The sequence below is a fragment of the Lissotriton vulgaris genome, chromosome 2_1 (assembly GCF_964263255.1).
Source record: "Lissotriton vulgaris chromosome 2_1, aLisVul1.2, whole genome shotgun sequence".
Lineage (NCBI taxonomy): Eukaryota > Metazoa > Chordata > Amphibia > Caudata > Salamandridae > Lissotriton > Lissotriton vulgaris.
In genome coordinates, this window is record NC_141687.1 from 36,991,494 (window position 1) to 37,010,197 (window position 18,704).

At 51.2% G+C, this 18,704-nt stretch overlaps 1 protein-coding gene across 4 annotated transcripts in view; it reads right to left on the bottom strand.

Annotated features, from left to right (window-relative positions):
* The window catches only part of LOC147729517 (rac GTPase-activating protein 1-like), a 390,363-nt gene that overhangs the window by 172,112 nt on the left and 199,547 nt on the right, over positions 1–18,704 (bottom strand). For all 4 annotated transcript variants that reach the window (XM_086954407.1, XM_086954409.1, XM_086954408.1 and 1 more), the window contains exons 9-10: positions 18,325–18,454; positions 5,138–5,274 (exon numbers count right to left, since the gene is read on the bottom strand). In XM_086954407.1, coding sequence (XP_086810533.1) covers positions 5,138–5,274; positions 18,325–18,454 — 267 coding nt within the window. The remainder of the gene's footprint in view (positions 1–5,137; positions 5,275–18,324; positions 18,455–18,704) is intronic.

The window sequence follows — 18,704 nt, forward strand, 5'->3', positions numbered from 1 at the left end:
TAAACTTTACTAAAAGATGTCTTTTATTATTCTGAGTTCAGGCATACTAAACTCGACTTCCTACCATGTTCCCTGAGTCTACTGGGATTATAGAGTGTAATAATCCAGCAGTCCATTCTGGCCTACGAGAACAGGTAGCCTTGCAATAGTGAAAAACGAGAATGGCTGTAATTCACTATTTAGGACATGCCACACACATCAGGGCTTGTCCTACCTTATGCTTACAATGCACCCTGCCTGTGGGCCTACCAAAGGGGTGACGTATATGCAGTAAAGGGAAGGGTAAGAGGCTGGCAAGTGTGTGCCCTTACCCAGCCAGCATGACAGTACCAGACTGCACGCAGGTTCTGCAGTGGCAGACCTCAGACATTTTCGAAGGCGGCTTCTGTGGGTGGCGCAACCCGCGCTGCAGGCCCACGAGCCATATTGGTATTTACAAGCCCTGGCACTCCGGGTGCACTTTACTGGGGACTGATATTAAATCCAAAAAGCCAATTATGGAAATCAATTACGTGTATACACTTTACATTGGGAGCACTTGCATTGCGGCACTGATTGGCAGTGACAGCGCCCTGAGCAGCTAACACCAGCGAAACATCTGAGGCACATCAGTAAAAAGTGGAAGGGAGACTCACGCCAAGGTGCCAGGTCTAACACCAAGCCACCCCAGTTCAGACATGGCCATATGCAAATCGGTCTTGATCCTGTGCTTCATGGGAACAGTCCAGCCCGAACTGCCAAGCCAAGTCTTCATTGGACTGGAATCAAGCATCCTAGGACCGGTTCTGGCTATCAGCTGTCTTCAGCCAGGATAGCTTGACTCCAGTGGCTTAGTAAGCATGGGACCCATGTGTGGGCATACCCTTCCCACATAAGGTGAACAGCAAAACACGCAGGATGACGGACGGAATGTTGCACAATGGCAAAACATTCACCCCCAGTCACAGATGTGGGTTTAATCCATCTTTATTTTGCTTACTACGCCACTGGAGTTAAGCTATCCTGGCTGAAGACGGCTGATAGCCAGAAACCGGTCCTAGGATGCTTGATTCCGGTCCAGGGAAGACATGGCTTGGCAGTTCGGGCTGGACTGTTCCCATGAGGCACAGGGTCAAGACTGATTTGCACATGGCCATGTCTGAACTGGGGTGGCTTGGTGAGCAAAATAACAATGGATTAAACCCAGATCTGTGACTGGTGGTGAATGTTTTGCCATTGTGCAACATTCCGTCCATCATCTTGTGTATTTTATCATTGGATATAGGATAAGTTTATTGGACCCATACCACAGGCAGGATTCCGGAACCATGTCTACGAGTCCCACATCAGGGCTGGTCCTACCTTATGCTTACAATGGACCCTGCCCGTGGGCCTACCAACACGGGAATTGGCTGTCCCTGCAGGATTGATATGAATAAGGTAAGGGGGCCAGTCTCATGTAGGTTTTGTAATTGGAACTCGCCTTGGTCCTCAGTCAAGACAAAAGTTCCCCCAATCAATACTGTTGCCAGCATTGTAAATTTTAAATGGGGACTGAGTAATGCACGGTCCATGGGTAGCCATAGTCAAGGTATAAATGATCTTATCCTGGATTTGGAATTAGATTGCCTTTTTATAACTGAGACATGGCTAACCGATAATAGTAACCCAGATTTAGCAATAGCTCTTCCATCTGGCTATACTATTTTCAGGCAGGACAGATTGAAAGGGAGAGGAGGAGGAGTGGCTGTGGTGCTGAGAAACCATATGAAATGCAACACTTTTAATTTAGTTTCCTCAAAGGAGTAGAGGGACTTGGCTTTTCTATTAAGTTAAATGATACCTCCTCCTCAGGAGGCTTGATTTATCACCCCCCCAGGCAGTGCAACAATGTTTTTAGAATCATTAAGTGACTCTTTTGGGCTTGCCCTGGGTTTGCAGTACCCGGCTGTAGTAAAGCTTGCCCTGGGTTTGCAGTACCCGGCTGTAGTAAAGCTTGCCCTGCGTTTGCAGTACCCGGCTGTAGTGAACCTTGCCCTGGGTTTGCAGTACCCGGCTATAAAACGTGCACTGTTTTCACAATTCCGAGCAGGGATTTGCAGAACTCAGGGCTCCAATGTAGGGGGACTGCGAACCTAGAAGCAAAATCGATATAGGGGGTCAGAGTACTTACACAGCCCCCTGGTATGCCCTTTCAATTTTTTTTCCAGGAAATGGGGACAGAGTCTCCAGGTCCTGTAATAATGGCCCCAACAGTTTGTGAATTCTGAAGATGAACTTCCATATATTTATAAAATGTCTCTTCATGCCCAACTCGACACTTTTAAAAAGCGAACTTGCCGAAAACCGCACAACAAATTTGCACCAAACTAGGCTATTGCACTTCCTTGAGAAAAGCTCTACCTTCATGACATTTTGGTGTAATTGTCTTCAGCTGTTTTTTTCTGTATTGAAGAGCAAAGAATCCTACAGGAGTAAAAATGAGAAATGCCAATTTTGGGATCCCCTTTTCTGGGTTCCACTTGATGGATCTGTCCGGAAGTTGGCAAGTACAATCCAATGTAAATGTACTTTTGTGGGAAAGTTTAGTACAGATTCAAACAGCAGCCAAGATATTAAGAAAAATCAAAAAGGCTTTTTCCATGGAATGTCAGACCCACCCGTAACAATGCCCGTACTTTCACCGCCTTTTCACAACATGGTTCTTGGCTGCCAGCACAATTTTGAAAGTGTTGGAACAGTCTGCAATGGCGTAGCAAGGTCAGGTGGTACCCGGTGAGGAAAGTTTGTCACCCCTGGCTTGACAAAATGGCAAAAATATGTGTTTAAACAGTGATGACACCGGGGGCAGCCCCCACCCACCGGCCCGCACACACCTCCACCCCATTCCTACGCCATTGACAGTCTGTATTTCTGAAGAACTCCATTTTCTACTGTGGGCGGTGGGAGCATATTTGTAATACAACATAGGCGCTGCTCATGAGAAAACATGGGGAACTCTAGAGTCTGCTCCTAGAGATGAGGAAAGACAACTGTCTGGCGGGCCAAAAAAGGTCCCCGTGAGCTTGGCTGGTCCCTCGGCTGATTAAAGGTGTGCAGTGCTTAACTTGTAAAAAATAAATAAGTGTCAGGGTCCTCGTCAGGAGGACACAGCTCCTTGCTACACCCAGTGCTCCTGCCAGCGCTGCCAATGACAGTACCAACACAATCACAACTCCTACAAGTGCGACCAATCTGACTGTTCCAGGCCCCCAAACATATAAGAATGGCTTGGGCGGCAGGTAATAGTCAGTTTAATGTGTATTGTAGTAAAGAACAGAAGTTCTTGTGCTCATCTCTAAACTGCACCACCAGGTGGCAGACTGTCATAAGTGTTGGTGTTGACAATTAAGTGCTGGTGCTGAGCCTTGGAAACCACCGGTTAAAATTAAGCACTGCTGCGGTGTCAACTGGTCAACAAAATGAACAAAACTGATTAATGTGTCCACATGCCTAGAAACTGCTTTTGTTCCCCCTATCTTTCGGCGTTTTCTTTTTATCCTCAATTCGGAAAGTTTAGGTGTTAGTTTAAAAAAAACAAAAAAGCTAGCATAAAGAGAATTTACTTATGAGTAGCAAAACATCAAGAAAATCTTGGTATGAGTTGCATTTAGAAAGCTCCTCAAAAAGTTTACACGTTTCAAGTTGTTTTCACACGTTGGTGCTAGTTTGTTTTTACTATAGAGAGGAGCCGACTAATGACAGATAATGAAAAACAAACAATAGTTGGAGACATGGATTATTAATTCAATCACTGACTTTTTAAAGCCACCAAGAAGTGTCTCAGGATAAGAACAGGTTGGGAGGCCCGAGAGGGGACCCTGAGCCATGCCTGATTTTGTGCTTTGGGTAATGCGTGGAGTAGCTGGGATCCTTTGGCAATTTGGCCTGCGATTGGAATCTGGGCGTCTAATTCGACTCAGCCCTATCGTTTGTACTGCCGGTCAAAGCGGTCTCGGCTAGCCGTTTTGCTATGCTGAAATCACTGAGAAGGATGCTCCAGTTGGTGCCTGTGAATTCCCGTAAGACTGTTGTCCATGCTCTGGTCACCTCTAAATTGGACTATGCCACCAGTCTCTACCTGGGTTTGCCTGCGTACCTTTCGCATCGGCCATCGCTCGCCTCATTCTCAAGACCCCGATTCAGCAATTGGTGTCTGCACATCTTCGCCAGCTTCCCTTGCTCCCTGTGAGCAGTCGCCTCAAATTCATGGCGTTATTTTGGCTTATAGAGCCTTGGAGAACAAGGGACCTCTGTAATCGAGATGCAGACTCAAGCAGTACCACCAGAGAAGATCCATCAGGCCTCACTCCCAGAGGCTCCTGCACATCCCGAGGAGCCCCAGGGCTAGACGTGGTGGGAGGTCCTTCACCTTCTGGATGTCTAAACTCTGGAATACGCTTCCATCCACCCTTCTCCGTGCGCCCTCAGAAAATATCTTCAGGGAAGTCTTAAAGACCCACCTGTGTAATGCTTATATTCCTTCCGTTTCTTTAAGGCAGTCCTTCCGTTAACACTGGGACGCCCCTTCTGGAGCAGCCGCACGCTCCATAGATGCCTTGGTATCATCAACCAGCATTTGTTGAGCGCAGCACAGCCCCACTTAAAGGGATCTCGGCTCTGGGGTGCAAGTTCTCCATCGAAAGCCCAGGTCTTGTGTTTCTTTCTGAAGTCCACCAAGGAGGGTGTCCTGGGGGACAGGATGAGCGCTGGGTGGAGGGAGGAGGGAAACTGCTTGAAGAGGGCAAGAGACTAGCAGAAAAAGCAAAACAGAGGGCAAGAAACTAGCAGAAAAGCAAAAAGAGGGCAAGAAAAGAGCAGGGAAAGCACAAACAGAAAGAGGCAAGCGATAAGTCAGCAAGAGGGTAGCAGGCTACTGGTGAGCTGAAAGGACACCTATCCCAGGGGGAGATGGAATAAAGACCCTCGTTGTATTGCATTGTATTGTCGTATCCTAACAAAATAAAACAAGTCTTAAGTTCACACCAGAGGTGGTAGATTTTCAAGTGTCTGAGAGGTGAAAGTGGACGGATACACCTCTGGCCTCAGACGCACTGGCTTCTCACCCCACACCAGGAGGCCCTCCTCCACTCCAGAGTAAAGAAAGACATCTTCTCACCGTCTTGGAGACGAAGACATGTTTCCGAGGGGGTACGGACTCTGCTTGAACTTGGGTTTGGTCTCCCGGCTCCAACACGGTCGCTTCAATGTGTGGCAACGTCTCGTCCTCAATGCTCATCCACATGGAGGTTCGCCCTGCAGTGTGGGAAGGAAGGATGAATGTATAGATTAAGACAGTAAAGTGCTTACATTACAGCGAGTAACTGCATGAGATACTTTACAACAGCCAATCACGTGTCAATGGCCAGTCGTAGCCCTGCTCCTCAACCATGCATGGCATACACATTGGGACAGGAGATATACAAGCCAAGGACACTGGGACAGAGAGGGACGAATGATGTGTACACTGGGGCAGGGAGGGACGAAAGGTGTGGACACTATGACAGGGAGGCACACGAGGCCTGTATACCGAAGGGGAGACATGCTAGGCATAGACACTGGGGCAGGTAGGGACGCGAAGCATGGACACTGGGACAGAGGCACGTGAGACGTGGAAACTGGGACAGGGAGGCACTAGGCATGGACACTGGGGCAGGGAGGGATGCAAGGTGTGGACAGACAGATTCATGAGGAGGGGACACGGGACAGTGAGGTGTGGACACAGGACAGTGAGGCATGGACATTGGGGCTGGGAGGGACGCTAGAGTTGTCACTAGGACAGGGAGGGATGTGAGACTGTTATACCTGCTGCTCAGCCAGTGCGAGTGTGGTGCTGAATGTTGGTGCATGGTGATACTGTGAAATGTTGGATGAGTGAGAGTGGTGGTTGGTGTATGGGCTGTGCAGCAGGAAGGCTGCTCCTGGAGGGGCTCTCTGTACTTTTACTCTTGACATAAATGCTAAGAAGTGCTGCAGGACCAAACGGACGAAATGCCCATCCCTGTGGAAGTTACTGTCCAGGTAGTAATGCTTGGCAAATGTGTGCAGGGAAACCCACATTGCTGCCTTACAGAGGTCCTGGACTGGGACTGCACATGGTAATGCAGTGGTTTCAGCTTTAATTCTGGTTGAATGAGCTTGTAAGCCGCCGTCAGAAGACTATCTTTGCCAGTGCATTGCAGATCTTGATGCAGAGAACAGCCCATCGAGAAAAGGTCTGTTTCTGCACCGCCCGACCTTTCTTCGCACCAACTTAACCCAAGGTGAGTTTGTCATCCATCTGGAACTCTCGTGTGAGGCCAAGTTAGAACAGCAATGCTCTTTTTGTGTCTAGACAGTGGAGGTGCTCCTCTTCCTTTGAGTGATGTGGCGGAGCGTTCAAAGTTAGCAAGGGGACAGATTGGCCCGCACAAAATGGTGTTACCACTTTCAGCAGGAAAGAGGTCCTAGTATAAAGCACCAGTTTGTCTGGATAAATGGAAAAGAGTGGTGGCTTGTAAGACAAAGCCTGCAGCTTGCTCACCCTCCAGGCCGATGTAATTGCTACGAGAAAATAGGTTTTAATCGTGAGCAGCTGGAGGGTACAATTGAGAAGAGGCATGAAAGGAGCACACATCAAGAATGTGGGGACCAAATTAAGGTCCCACTGAGGCATGATAAAAAGAGAAGGAGCTGCGGGGGTCTAGCATTGTGGTGTGATTGTGATCTTATTGCCAGAGGGTGTATGGGGGGGTGAAGCGAGCATTGCAAAGCCCCCTTTCCCGCTCAGCCCTCATCTATAGATCGATCATGCCTCGCTCTTCCCGCGACGAGGCACAGGGGCCTGGGCGATGCTGGGGCCCTCCACTTCCACCCCTGCTGGTAAAATAGGTATAGAGGGCATTGTCCCAAACGGCACCATGAATTTCGCTGTTGCGGGGGGTGGCCCTGCCAGGTGGTCAGTGCACTGATAACAGACTGGAGCCGTTATTAGGGCCCGGCCGGGTTAGCATGGGTCTAATATTATGTAGTACGGTGAATACCACAACTGGACCGGGAAACTGCTGTGGGTCGCGGGAGTAGGCGGAGACCATTATGACGCCACTGCAAGCCCTAATGTTCCACTTCGGTTGGGCAGACAATCGGGATACATGGGGAGTTTTATAAATCTACACGGCTCAGCAAGGCACACGCAGTAATGCAGTGGGGTCCGCGAGAGCTCTTGGGCCTCTCTATGCACTCTGCGCTTATACGAATTAAGGGGAGGGCACAACATGTTAAGGGAGTCACAGGGTTTAGGTAGAAGGTAGTACCTAATTGAGTAGTGTTTTGACAGTGCCCCTTTGCACCGGTGCAGGTAACCAGTACTAACGAGGCCTGGAGGAAGGTGTGGTATAGGGGGCGCACCTTGTGCATTGGAGGTTATATGGTGCATTAACGCCTGTTTTTGTGTCCCCAGCGTGCTGTGAAGATACAAGCCCATCTTGGAGGGCAACTTTGTGAGCTGGCATGCCCTGTCCTGCTTGTCTCCAGCAGGTACAGGGTATAGGGGCACACAACAGTGGAGCTAGCGGCAGCGTAAAGAGTGTCACCACTGGGCGGGTGAAAGGACTGGGAGAGGATTGTAACTAATTATTACAGGAGGAGCTCGTATCTAAGAGGAGTGATCCAAGACTAAGCAGTAATCTTGCAGGAGAGTGGATTTACAGTTAACGGGCACAGGTATGGGTTAATAATGTGAGCGTGAGTGGGGAGGAGGCGACGGAAAGCTCATCGTCCGTACTCCCGGAGGGTTGGGCAAGAGCACGATGCGGGGTACAAACTAGGCGGAGTTGGCAACCCTTCATGGCCAATGCACTTTGGTTGCATATGAGCAGGGATTCAGTGGCTAACGTTTCCTTTTTCATCTTCGCACGCAGAGTAATTGACGAACTTTCAATAGGTCGAACACCGGCATCAGGTCGCGACGAAGTGCAGGCATCTGCTGACTCACCTATTTCAGTGTGTCAGTGCAGCAGGTGTAGGCATCTGCTGACACCTCGGGCAGTGCTCCCAAGCAGGGTTTACTGCCTCAGTTGCACTGCATGACTCAGCCTTTGCCTGCAGGGAATCTGTTCACCTGTTCATTGGTGCAGTGCATCCCTCTTCACCCAAATCAATTTCACAAAATCCAATGGCACTGTACCTGATCTGCCCCTTGCTTCCAGGGAGTGTGCTCAACGGTGCAGTGCATTCCTCCCAAATCAATCAATCAGTACTTGTTAAGTGCGGCTACTCACCCGAAATGGTCTCAAAGCTCTAGGGATTTGTGGGCAGGGGGATGTGGGGGGTTGCAGGTCCGACTGGGCACTGTGGTTCACTGGAAGAGCCAGGTCTTGAGGTCCTTCCTGAATTGTGGCTGACTGCTGCTGCCACTTTACTGTTTTTTCCCTCACTGTATTTCTGTTCGCCCTCTCTGTGATCCCCCCGCATTTTGCGCTGTTTTGTTAGGCTTTGCCCCCCATTTTTTCCCCTGCTTCGATCCTACTGTTGGGCTCTCCAGCGCCCTTGCCGCTGTCTCTCCCCCCCAAATCCACCGCTGCTCATTGCGGCCATGCCCACTTTGCCTTCTGTATCCCTTCCCATTCGCCGCCCCGCTCCCACCTCCCAGCTGCAACTCCCTCCCACTTCGCCTCTTATGGAGCACTCCGCCAGGACCCGCAGCGGATGCGCGCAGCGGGTGCGGCCTTTGCAAAATGAATATTTACAACAAGGGGTGGTGAGGGACGGAGTCTCTGAATTAAGCAGAAAGCTCTCACCCAGTCAAGAGATCAGGGCTAGATCCAACACCGTTTTTTAGCTCACTGCACCATCCCAGTTTCAGAACCTGGCTGTATGCAAATTAGTCTGTTCCTGTTCCAGTGCATGATGGGAACAGGGCAACCCAAACTACAAAAGCCAATTCTTACACTGGGAAGGAAACAAGCTCCCGGGGACCGGTTTCTGGCATTACAGCCGTCTTCGGCCTGGTTTGCTTGAATCCTGATGGTGCAATGAGCAAGGGTCTCACATCTGAGAATACCCTTCCACGCTTAGGGTGGACAAAAATATTTACAACAAGGGGTGGTGAGGGACAGAGTCTCTGAATTAAGCAGAAAGCTCTCACCCAGTCAAGAGATCAGGGCTAGATCCAACACCGTTTTTTAGCTCACTGCACCATCCCAGTTTCAGAACCTGGCTGTATGCAAATTAGTCTGTACCTGTCCCAGTGCATGATGGGAACAGGGCAAACCAAACTACAGGATTCAAGCAAGCCGGGCCGAAGACGGCTGAAATGCCAGAAACCGGTCCCCGGTAGCTTGTCTCCTTTCTGGTGAAGAATTGGCTTGGTAGTTTAGTCTGCCCTGTTCCCATGATGCACTGGGCCAGGGACAGACTGATTTGCATATAGCCAGGTTCTGAGCTGGGATGGGGCAGTGAGATAAATAACGGTGATGGATCAAGCCCTGATCTTTGGACTGGGTAAGAGTGGTCTGCTTAATTCAGACACTCTGTTCATCACCACCCCCTTTTCTGAATCGTTTGCAAAATGAAGGCACGCCAAAGGCAAGCGTGTCTGCGCACATCCGCGCCTGAACCGCGCCCAGCGCCAGGACACCTGACCCCCGACGTTACCAGCCCACACGACGGACTTACAACACATCCACCCTCCACGCACTCAACGCTTACCGAAACTCTGCATGCTACCAAGCCAACCCTAAAGGCACCCACGGACCCTTCACCTGCCAAGCCTGCAAATTCACCTGTCTCCGAACCTGCACCGCACCCGCCAGGCCAAGCACCAGCAACAATCACCTCAAGTGCCTCCTGCTCAACACCCGCTCTGTCCACAGGCACGCCGTCGAACTCTGGAATCTCCTCGACACAACAGCACCGGACGTCGCCTTCTTCACAGAAACCTGGATAAATGCATCCTCAGCCCTCAACATCGCCATAGCCATCCCGGATGGCTACAAGATCACCCGGAAGGACCGCATCAACCAGACCGGAGGAGGCATCGCCATCGTCCACAAAAACACCATCCGAATCACGACCAACTCCGACGACACCCTCACTGCCGCCGAGCACCTTCACTTCCAGATACACACCGACCCCAAGATCACCCTCAGAGGCACTCTCATCTACAGACCACCGGGACCACACACACAATTCAGCGAAGCCATCGCAGACTTCGTCAGCCAGCACGCCCTAACCTCCTCAGACTACATCCTCCTAGGGGACATCAATTTCCACCTGGGGAACAACAATGACAGCAACACCACCACCCTGCTGGACAACCTCGCCTACCTGGGACTCAAGCAACTGGTGGACACTGCCACCCACTACGCCAGCCACACGCTAGACCCCATCTCCTCCAGCAAGCACATCTCCTTCAGCCACTCCACCGGACTACACTGGACAGATCACAGCTGCATCCACTTCAACTTCAGGAGAACCACGACCCACCACCACCCGCAATAGATTCCCCACAGAAGCTGGACCAAGATCACCACCGACCAACTCACCGCCTCCCTCAGCCAGCACCCTCCCACCAACACGAGGGACCCCAACGAAGCAGCCCGCAACCTCACTCAGTGGCTCACCAACTGCGCTGATGAACTCGCACCATTGAAGAACCCTCCCAGCAGACCCGGCAGCAATAAAACCTCGTGGTTCACCAACGACCTCAAAAACTCCAAGAAGACCTGTCGCACCCTCGAGAAAGCCTGGTGCCACGACCAGACAACAGAAAACATGACAGCCCTCAAGAACGCCATCCGAAAACACCACCAGCTGATCCCCACCACCAAAAGGACAACATTCAAAGAACTACTGGACAACAACACCCACAACAGCAAGGAACTCTTCTGCATCGTTAAAGAGCTCTCCAACCCCAGTGCCTGCAACAACGACATCACACCCTCGCAAGACCTCTGCGACTCACTCGCCTCGTTCTTTCACTGCAAGATGGCCGACATACACAACAGCTTTGGCGCACAGACCACGCACTCAACCACCAAACCAGCGCCCCCCACCACAACCCTCTGCACCTGGAACCCGGTCAGCACCGAAGACACCACCCACACGATGAACACCATCCACTCCGGCTCCCCTACCGACCCCTGTTCACACCCACATCTTCAACAAAGCCGACTCCATCATCGCACCCCAACTCCGGGACATCATTACCAGCTCCTTCGCATCCGCCACCTTCCCGGAGAGCTGGAAACATGCAGAGCTCAGCGCCCTCCTGAAGAAACCCACCACGGACCTCAAGAACTTCCGCCCCATCTCGCTCCTCCCTTTTTCCTGCCAAAGTCATTGAGAAGACCGTCAACAAACAACTCTCCGCCTTCCTCGAGACAAACGGATCCCTCGACCCCTCACAGTCCGGTTTCCGAGCAAACCACAGCACCGAGACCGCCCTCATCGCAGCCACCGGCGAAATCAGGTCCCTGCTAGACAACGCCGAAACAGCTGCCCTCATCCTCCTGGACCTCACAGCAGCCTTCGATACCGTATGCCACCGCACCCTAATACAGCGCCTCAGCAACACCAGAATCCAAGGAACGGCCCTGGAGTGGATCATCTCGTTCATCACTGGAAGAACCCAGAGAGTCCGCCTCCCCCCGTTCTGATCTGCGGTCACTGAAGTCATCTGCGGCGTCCCGCAAGGTTCCTCGCTCAGCCCCACCCTCTTCAACGTCTACATGAGCCCCCTCGCAGCCATCGCACGACAAACAGAACCTAAACATCATCACCTACGCAGACGACACCCAGCTGATCCTCTCCCTCACCAACAACTCCACCACTGCCATAGCCAGCCTCCAGGAAGGAATGAAAGACGTCACGGAATGGATGAAGCTCAGCCGTCTGAAACTGAACTCAGACAAGACAGAAGTCCTCATCCTGGGACCATCCCCTTCGGCCTGGGACGACTCCTGGTGGCCCCCTGCCCTGGGTACCGCCCCCAAGCCAACGGACCATGCACGCAACCTGGGATTCATCCTGGACTCCTCCCTCACGATGACCAAACAAGTCAACGCCATCTCGTCATCCTGTTTCAACACCCTGCGCATGCTCCGAAAGATCTTCCGGTGGCTCCCCACCGAAACCAGGAAAACGGTCACCCAGGCCCTCATCACCAGCCAACTGGACTACGGGAACACCCTCTACGCTGGCACCACAGCCAAACTCCAGCAAAGACTAACGCCTCTGCACGTCTCATCCTGGACATCCCCCGTCACAGCCACATCTCTGCCCATCTGAGAGACCTGCACTGGCTCCCCGTTAGCAAGAGGATCACGTTCAGACTCTTCACCCACGCACACAAGGCTCTCCATGACATGGGCCCCAAATACCTCAACAGCCGCCTGACATTCTACATACCCACCCGCTAGCTCCGTTCCGCCAGCCTCGCCCTAGGCACGGTCCCACGAATTCGCAGATCTACCGCCGGAGGAAGATCCTTCTCCTACCTGGCAGCCAAGACATGGAACTCCCTCCCCACTCACCTCCGGACCCAGGACCATCTCTCCTTCAGGAAACAACTCAAGACCTGGCTGTTCGAGCAGTAGCAACTCCCCCTCCCCCCAGCGTCTTGAGACCCTAGCGGGTGAGTAGCGAGTTATACAAATCCGCTGATTGATTGATTGGAATGGTAATGGTAAATCTTCCTTTCTGGTGAAGTTGGATTTAACATTACTATTTTAGAAATTATACTTTTGGAAAGTGGACATTTCTTTGCACTTACTGCTCTATGTGCCTGACTGCCTGTCTCCAATACACCTTGGAGTGGGTAACAGCTACACTTTGTAGCTGTTAAGAGGGAATCGACAAACACATTCTGAGCACTCATCTGCATTCTGATTGGTCTTCCTGGGTATGGGGGTCAGACACTTCAATATGTAGTGTCCTGGCCAAACACAAAGCACTGATGTACTCCCCATAGATAGCCTATCAGACAGGACTGTGTTGAAAGGGATCCTTGTGCACTTCAGAGAGCTGCTTTGAAGTCACCCACTTCAACAAAGGAACTTATGGGTATAAATACTAAAAACATACTCTTCTGGCTTCTTCACTGAACCTCTGTCAGAAGGACTACTGAGCTGCTTAAAGAACGGATCTGGACTAATTTTCCGGTAGGTGCCATGCTGCCTGCTGCCCCCTGACTCTGCTGAAGGGAAGGAGAGCTGGACTCTGCCTTCCCTCCAAGTGATCTCCAAGGGCTGTCGGTGCTGTTAGACACTGCCTGCTGTGAGTCCTACCCTTGCCTGAGGTGCCCCTTCAAAGACTGGGGCCTCAGAAGTAGGTTCTGCAGATGTTTTGCTACAAAACTGATGCATCATCACCTATGCGCAGATCTGAACTGACGCATCGCCCTTTGCATCGCCGATGCAAAGGTGTGGCTCGACAACAATGTATTGCCTTCACCTCAGCAAAGTTCGATGATGATGCAGCGACTCTGCTGAGTGTAAAAGATTGATGCATCATGCCCTCAGCATCAATGCTTTGCTCCATTCAAGGTACTTTCTCAGCAGGTTACATATCTGTAATAAGGCATAGGAAGCGGTAGAAGCCAACCCAAAGACATAACCATACAGTGTGTCAAGCATCTCCGGACATCCTGCTCAAAGGAGAGAAGGAGCTATTACCATCTTACTCATCACCTTCAACCCAACAGGAGGTCTGTCCTTATGTTTATGGGGTTTATCAACAGAGTTTTGGAGAAGCTTAAGAAAAAGGGTGCCCCATTCAGTCAAGGTCACTGCATCCCCGCTTTGTAATTAGAGCCTCGTCAGCCTGAGCCCACTTCACTAGGTGCATCGGCCATAATGTGACCAACGGTGATCCAACCTCGCAAGCACCACAGCTATATCTATAATATGATTAATGGTTTTATTTGGACACTACCTCTCTAGAAGGGAACCAACTGAGCGCATGCCCATAGCAGAAGAAAAAGGATGCCTCGTGCACTGCATCTGAACAGCCTCCCAAAGCCCTGGGAGTCTTTTATGCAATGTGGCTGGAGTAAGGGAGGTCTGGACATCTTGCACAAATCTCTCCTGGAGGGGTATCACAGAAAATCACTGAACTACTAAGCTGAAAACAGGCTGTCTTGAGGAGTTTCCTGAACTTAAAATGAACAGTGCACTTTTGAATGTGGAGCAGCAACGCATTCCGGTACCGAGGGGATAGGTAATAAGAGGGCCTGCCTTCTTAACAGGACTTTCTGACCTGTTGTACAGGGAGCGAAAGTCTATCTGGTCGGTAAAATGTAACTTCGAAGATAGATAGCTTGGACCTTTTCCGATCAGAGAATTATGTATCAAAAAGAGCATTTTTAAATTAATTATTTTATGAACTGGGAACCAATGAAGGGAACGTAGAAGCAGAGCAGAAGCAGTCCTGGAAGGAAGGTTACAAATAAGACATGATCTGAGGCTTTTAAGCACAGATCAAGCTTGTTGGAGAACTGTCACAGAGTACATGTCAAGAAGGAGTTTAGCTCACATCTAGTCACAAATATTTGCCATACTGCCAAGCCTCTGCCAGCGCCTCCCATAAACTGAGGTTGCAACAATCTATGGGCTCCTGCCAGCACCAAGAACATGTTCCCTCTAGAGTAGGCCTGGGCTGTAAATTCCATTCCACTCGTGGAATTTGGGTAAATTGGGTAATTTTGCGGAGAACGCGGAATTGCCCCAAAAAACGTGATTGGCGGCTTTGCAGAATTTTTAATTGTTCGCACTTTCAAAATGCGTGTTTGCAAGATATTTCTCCCCGAGCACGCAAACAGCCGTTGCAAACAGGAAAAAAGCATCATGAACGGGCTTCTCTCTGCAACCTCCACTGGCTCAGGATAGAAAACCGGTCCAAATTCAAAGCCCTTTGCTACAAGCACAAGATTAATGCCTGTACTGCACCGCTTTACCTCAGGACCTTAGTTCATCCTCGTTGAACTTGGCCCTTTTCCCCAAAAATGTTTCGCTTTTCGCCCCCCTAATTTGAGATGTCTCGCTCATGGTGAAGGTTACCGAATAGGCCATGTGTGGTGTGAGACGCCATGTTAATGTTAAATGCAATGTAATGGTGTGTACATTTTTTTTCCCCCATTGTAAACATGTACCCTGGTGAAATTCTGCATTTGTGTTTTGCATTTAAAATGGTTGCCAAGGCTATGCGTTGTGCCACCTGACTGCAGGAGGTTAGCAGTCTAGTTGTTAGGTACCCAGCCACCCCTGCATTTGGAGGGAAAGCCTGGCACCTACTCCTCCCCCTGAGCCAGTTAAAACTAATTTGCCTGTCTGAGGTGGGTTAGCGGTCTAGTTGTCTGGTACCCAGCAATCCCAGCATTTGGAGGGACCTTCTAGAAGCTTCCAGCCTTTCTGGTATAGTGAGAGCAGTAGAGATGTCATGTGCAGAAACAGAGCTGTGTCAGGAATGTGAGGGGACCTGCTGCAAGGGGATACCGCCACTTGGGCTTGTGTGCTGGGCCCTGCACCCATCTAGGACTCCCCCTACTGTCCCCAGGGCTTGTGAATCCCCACTTCAGGAGTTCAGGCTGCCTTGTGGGAGGAGGGCCACGCTGCAGTGGGGATGGTGAAAGCCTACCACCCTGCTTTGATGATGCCCCCACTACCTGCTGACCTGGCCCAGTAGTGCCTACTGCTCTGTCCCCGGGCCCCTGAGGAAGGAGGGCCCCTCTAGGTCCCTAGAGCTGCCGGGACCCTGCGCTACGCAAGCGCTGCGCAAAGAAGCACCCAGAAGGAAAGGAGCATCTGGGACCCCGCCACCCAGGAGGTGAGGAGTGTTACCCTGGGCCTGCTGCTGGGACTGTCCGCCCCCCTTTCGCTGTGCTCCTGGACGTACTGGGCCTGGAGGAGGAGCTGCGTGCCAAAGCGCTATAATCCTGGAAGCACTTTGCTGCAGAAGCCCTGGGTAGTCCTGAAGTGCCTGAACTGTACTGCCTGCTGTGTGCCCCTGCAAAGCGCCGCTTCAACCAAGCGCTGGACGGGCTGCCTGGCCCTGGATAAGTGCTGCTTGCTAAGCGCTTTGATCTAGAAACGCTGTATGAGGAGCTGGGCTGAGGAGAAGCGCTGTGTGGTGGCTAGCGCTGCGCAGCTGGTAGAGGCTGCTTGTGTGTTCCTAAGTGCTACCGCGCCAGATCCTGCTGCCTCTCAGCCTTGTAAATTAAGCAGGAGCCTTCCCCACCTCCGCTCGGGGAGCAGTGTCTGCGGCTGTCTGGTGGGGCCGGAGGGGGGCCTCGAGGCACATTGTCGGTGACTGCCTCCCATCCAACTGCACAGGAAACCCGTAAGGAGCCCGGTGAGTGGAGTCTCCACTGGACGTGGGTTGGGGGTGCGAGTCGGGGCACGGCCGGTGCCTGCCCCCCTGCTCCCACCTATTCCCTCGTGGGGAGCGAGCTGTTTTGGGGCAGACTTAAAGTGAGCCCTGGAGGTGGCCCATTGGGACGCACTGCTGGGGGCCCCTTGCACTCCTCACTCCACGTGCCACCGGATAGTGGAACTGACCCTGTTTGGGGGCCGTAGTAACTTTAGAGCCTCAGAAGAGGGACTCCCCTGCTTTACATGCTGGCGAGACTACTAACCTGGGGAGTTTATTTTCCTCGATATCCCCCCTGGCTCAGGGTTGGGTCTAAGGATTTATGCCTCAACCGATGTTTCACCTGATGTTAATGCAGAAGTACAGGTTTTATGCCTAAGGGAGGGGTGTTCCTGCCAATGTGGGTATGCTAGTCTTACGCACCCGGTGTTCCTACCTCCTGGTGCCTCCGGGCTGGTGGTAAACCAAGGCCGACGTGCCTTCATGCCTAATGTTTTCCTTGATGCCTAGTGTTCTCCCGTTACCGCCTGATGCATAATGTGCTAGGTTCATGGGAATGTTGCCCCGGCCCCTGTGTGCCTTCAATGGCCACCTGATTACGCTTCCCAAGGTTCAGGCCTGTTGCCAGTGCTGGTGATGCGAATGCCTATCTAGGCCGGATGTCAATGTTATGCACCCATTGTTTCTTTTCTTGCAGGAGGTGCTAAGGCCAGGCCGCCTGTGTTATACCTAGTGTTATGCCCACTGTTCTGTGCCAAAGGTATGTGCCCCAGGGTGGGCGTGATTATGCCAGCCCAGGCCTGATATTACATTTGCATGTCTATGCCAGTTGTTAAGGCCAGGTGCCGCCTGTTTCTTTTCACAGGAGACGCAGATGCAGGCCCAGTTGTGTGGCTTTGCCTCCATACCTAGTGTGTATTTTATGTCTAATGCTTTAATTTACGCCTACAGCTTACGTCTAGGTGAGGCCAAGGATTAGGCCTGAGTTTGCCCTGCGATATTGACCCTGGGTTTCAGCATTAGTATTTCTTTCCCTCACGTATTCTCCTAAGGTTTCATGCCAACGATAACACGTTTTTATTTCAGCCATGGACTCACGGACTTAACCTTTTATTCCTGCCCCTTTCCCAGGTAAATAATCCCCTTTGCATTCATTGCTCTGGTGCCAGTTGGCGCCCCCTTGTGATTACTGCTATTGTTGTGTTTTACCTTTGCAGGTTGGAGATAATACAACACTTATTCTTTTTCCAACCAGAAGCGGTGTCGTGTCTCTTGTGGTGTGCCTGGTGTGTCGTCTGAGTACTGCGTGGACGCTTTACACATGTCCTCTGAAGTTTGGCCTGCCCGCTCTGCTCCATGCTACCCCCAGTAGAACTGGTAACCCCATTTCCAACAATCCTTATATCCCAACACGCCTTCTAAGATCTTCCAATCAGGCTAAGTTTCAAGTTCCCAGGATCAAACTTGCATGCATGGGCGGTCGGTCCTTTGCTTACTTGGCCCCGTATTTATGGAACTCTCTCCCATCTCCACTTCGCTATGAACATAATTACCTCAAGTTCCGTAAAGACCTCAAAATGTGGTTAATCAAACTCTGGAGTTCTGTCTTTCTCCAGGCGCCGGGAAACCTCCGTGTAGCTGTTGCGCCATATAAATTTAACAATAATAATAATAATACAGGGCGGAACAAGCAATTCCGCCTGTTTGCTGAACTTTTGCGTGCTCGCAGAGGTCTTTTTACCATTTCGCTGACCTTTGCGTAGTGAGACTACGCAAATTCAGCCCACCCTTACTCTAGAGACCTGTCCTCATTATACAAACACAAGACATTTGTGAGTCATGAACCCAGGTGAGATTACATCAAACACAGCATAGCTAGAGGCACGATTCAGCGTACACACTAAATGGAACCCACAAAATAAACCGGATGAGTGAATACCCAGTGTATCCATACCCACTTACCCAGTGCGCTGAATCGTCGGCTCTGACGGGACCGCCTTGGTGGGAGGGCTGCGACAGCAGCGACAGACTGCATGGGATTTTTACAGTCTGTGTACATCGAGGCGGTCTTCATGATGAGAGATTCAATCACCTGTAACAGGAAGAACGAGGCAGTAAGGTGAAGCAGACCAGGGACAACCTCAACCTAGAGAGAGCAGATGTGTGAAGAGCCAGGAGACAGACTACAGCCCAGGCTTGAGAAGACCCTGGGGGAGGGGGCAGTAGATCACCTACAAAAATACCCAATGGACAGCATGCTTAGGGATAACCAGTCCTCGTCTTCAAAATGTGTGTCTAACAGTAGTGTGTGTTAAACAGGGGTTTGCTGGCTCTAACACAGT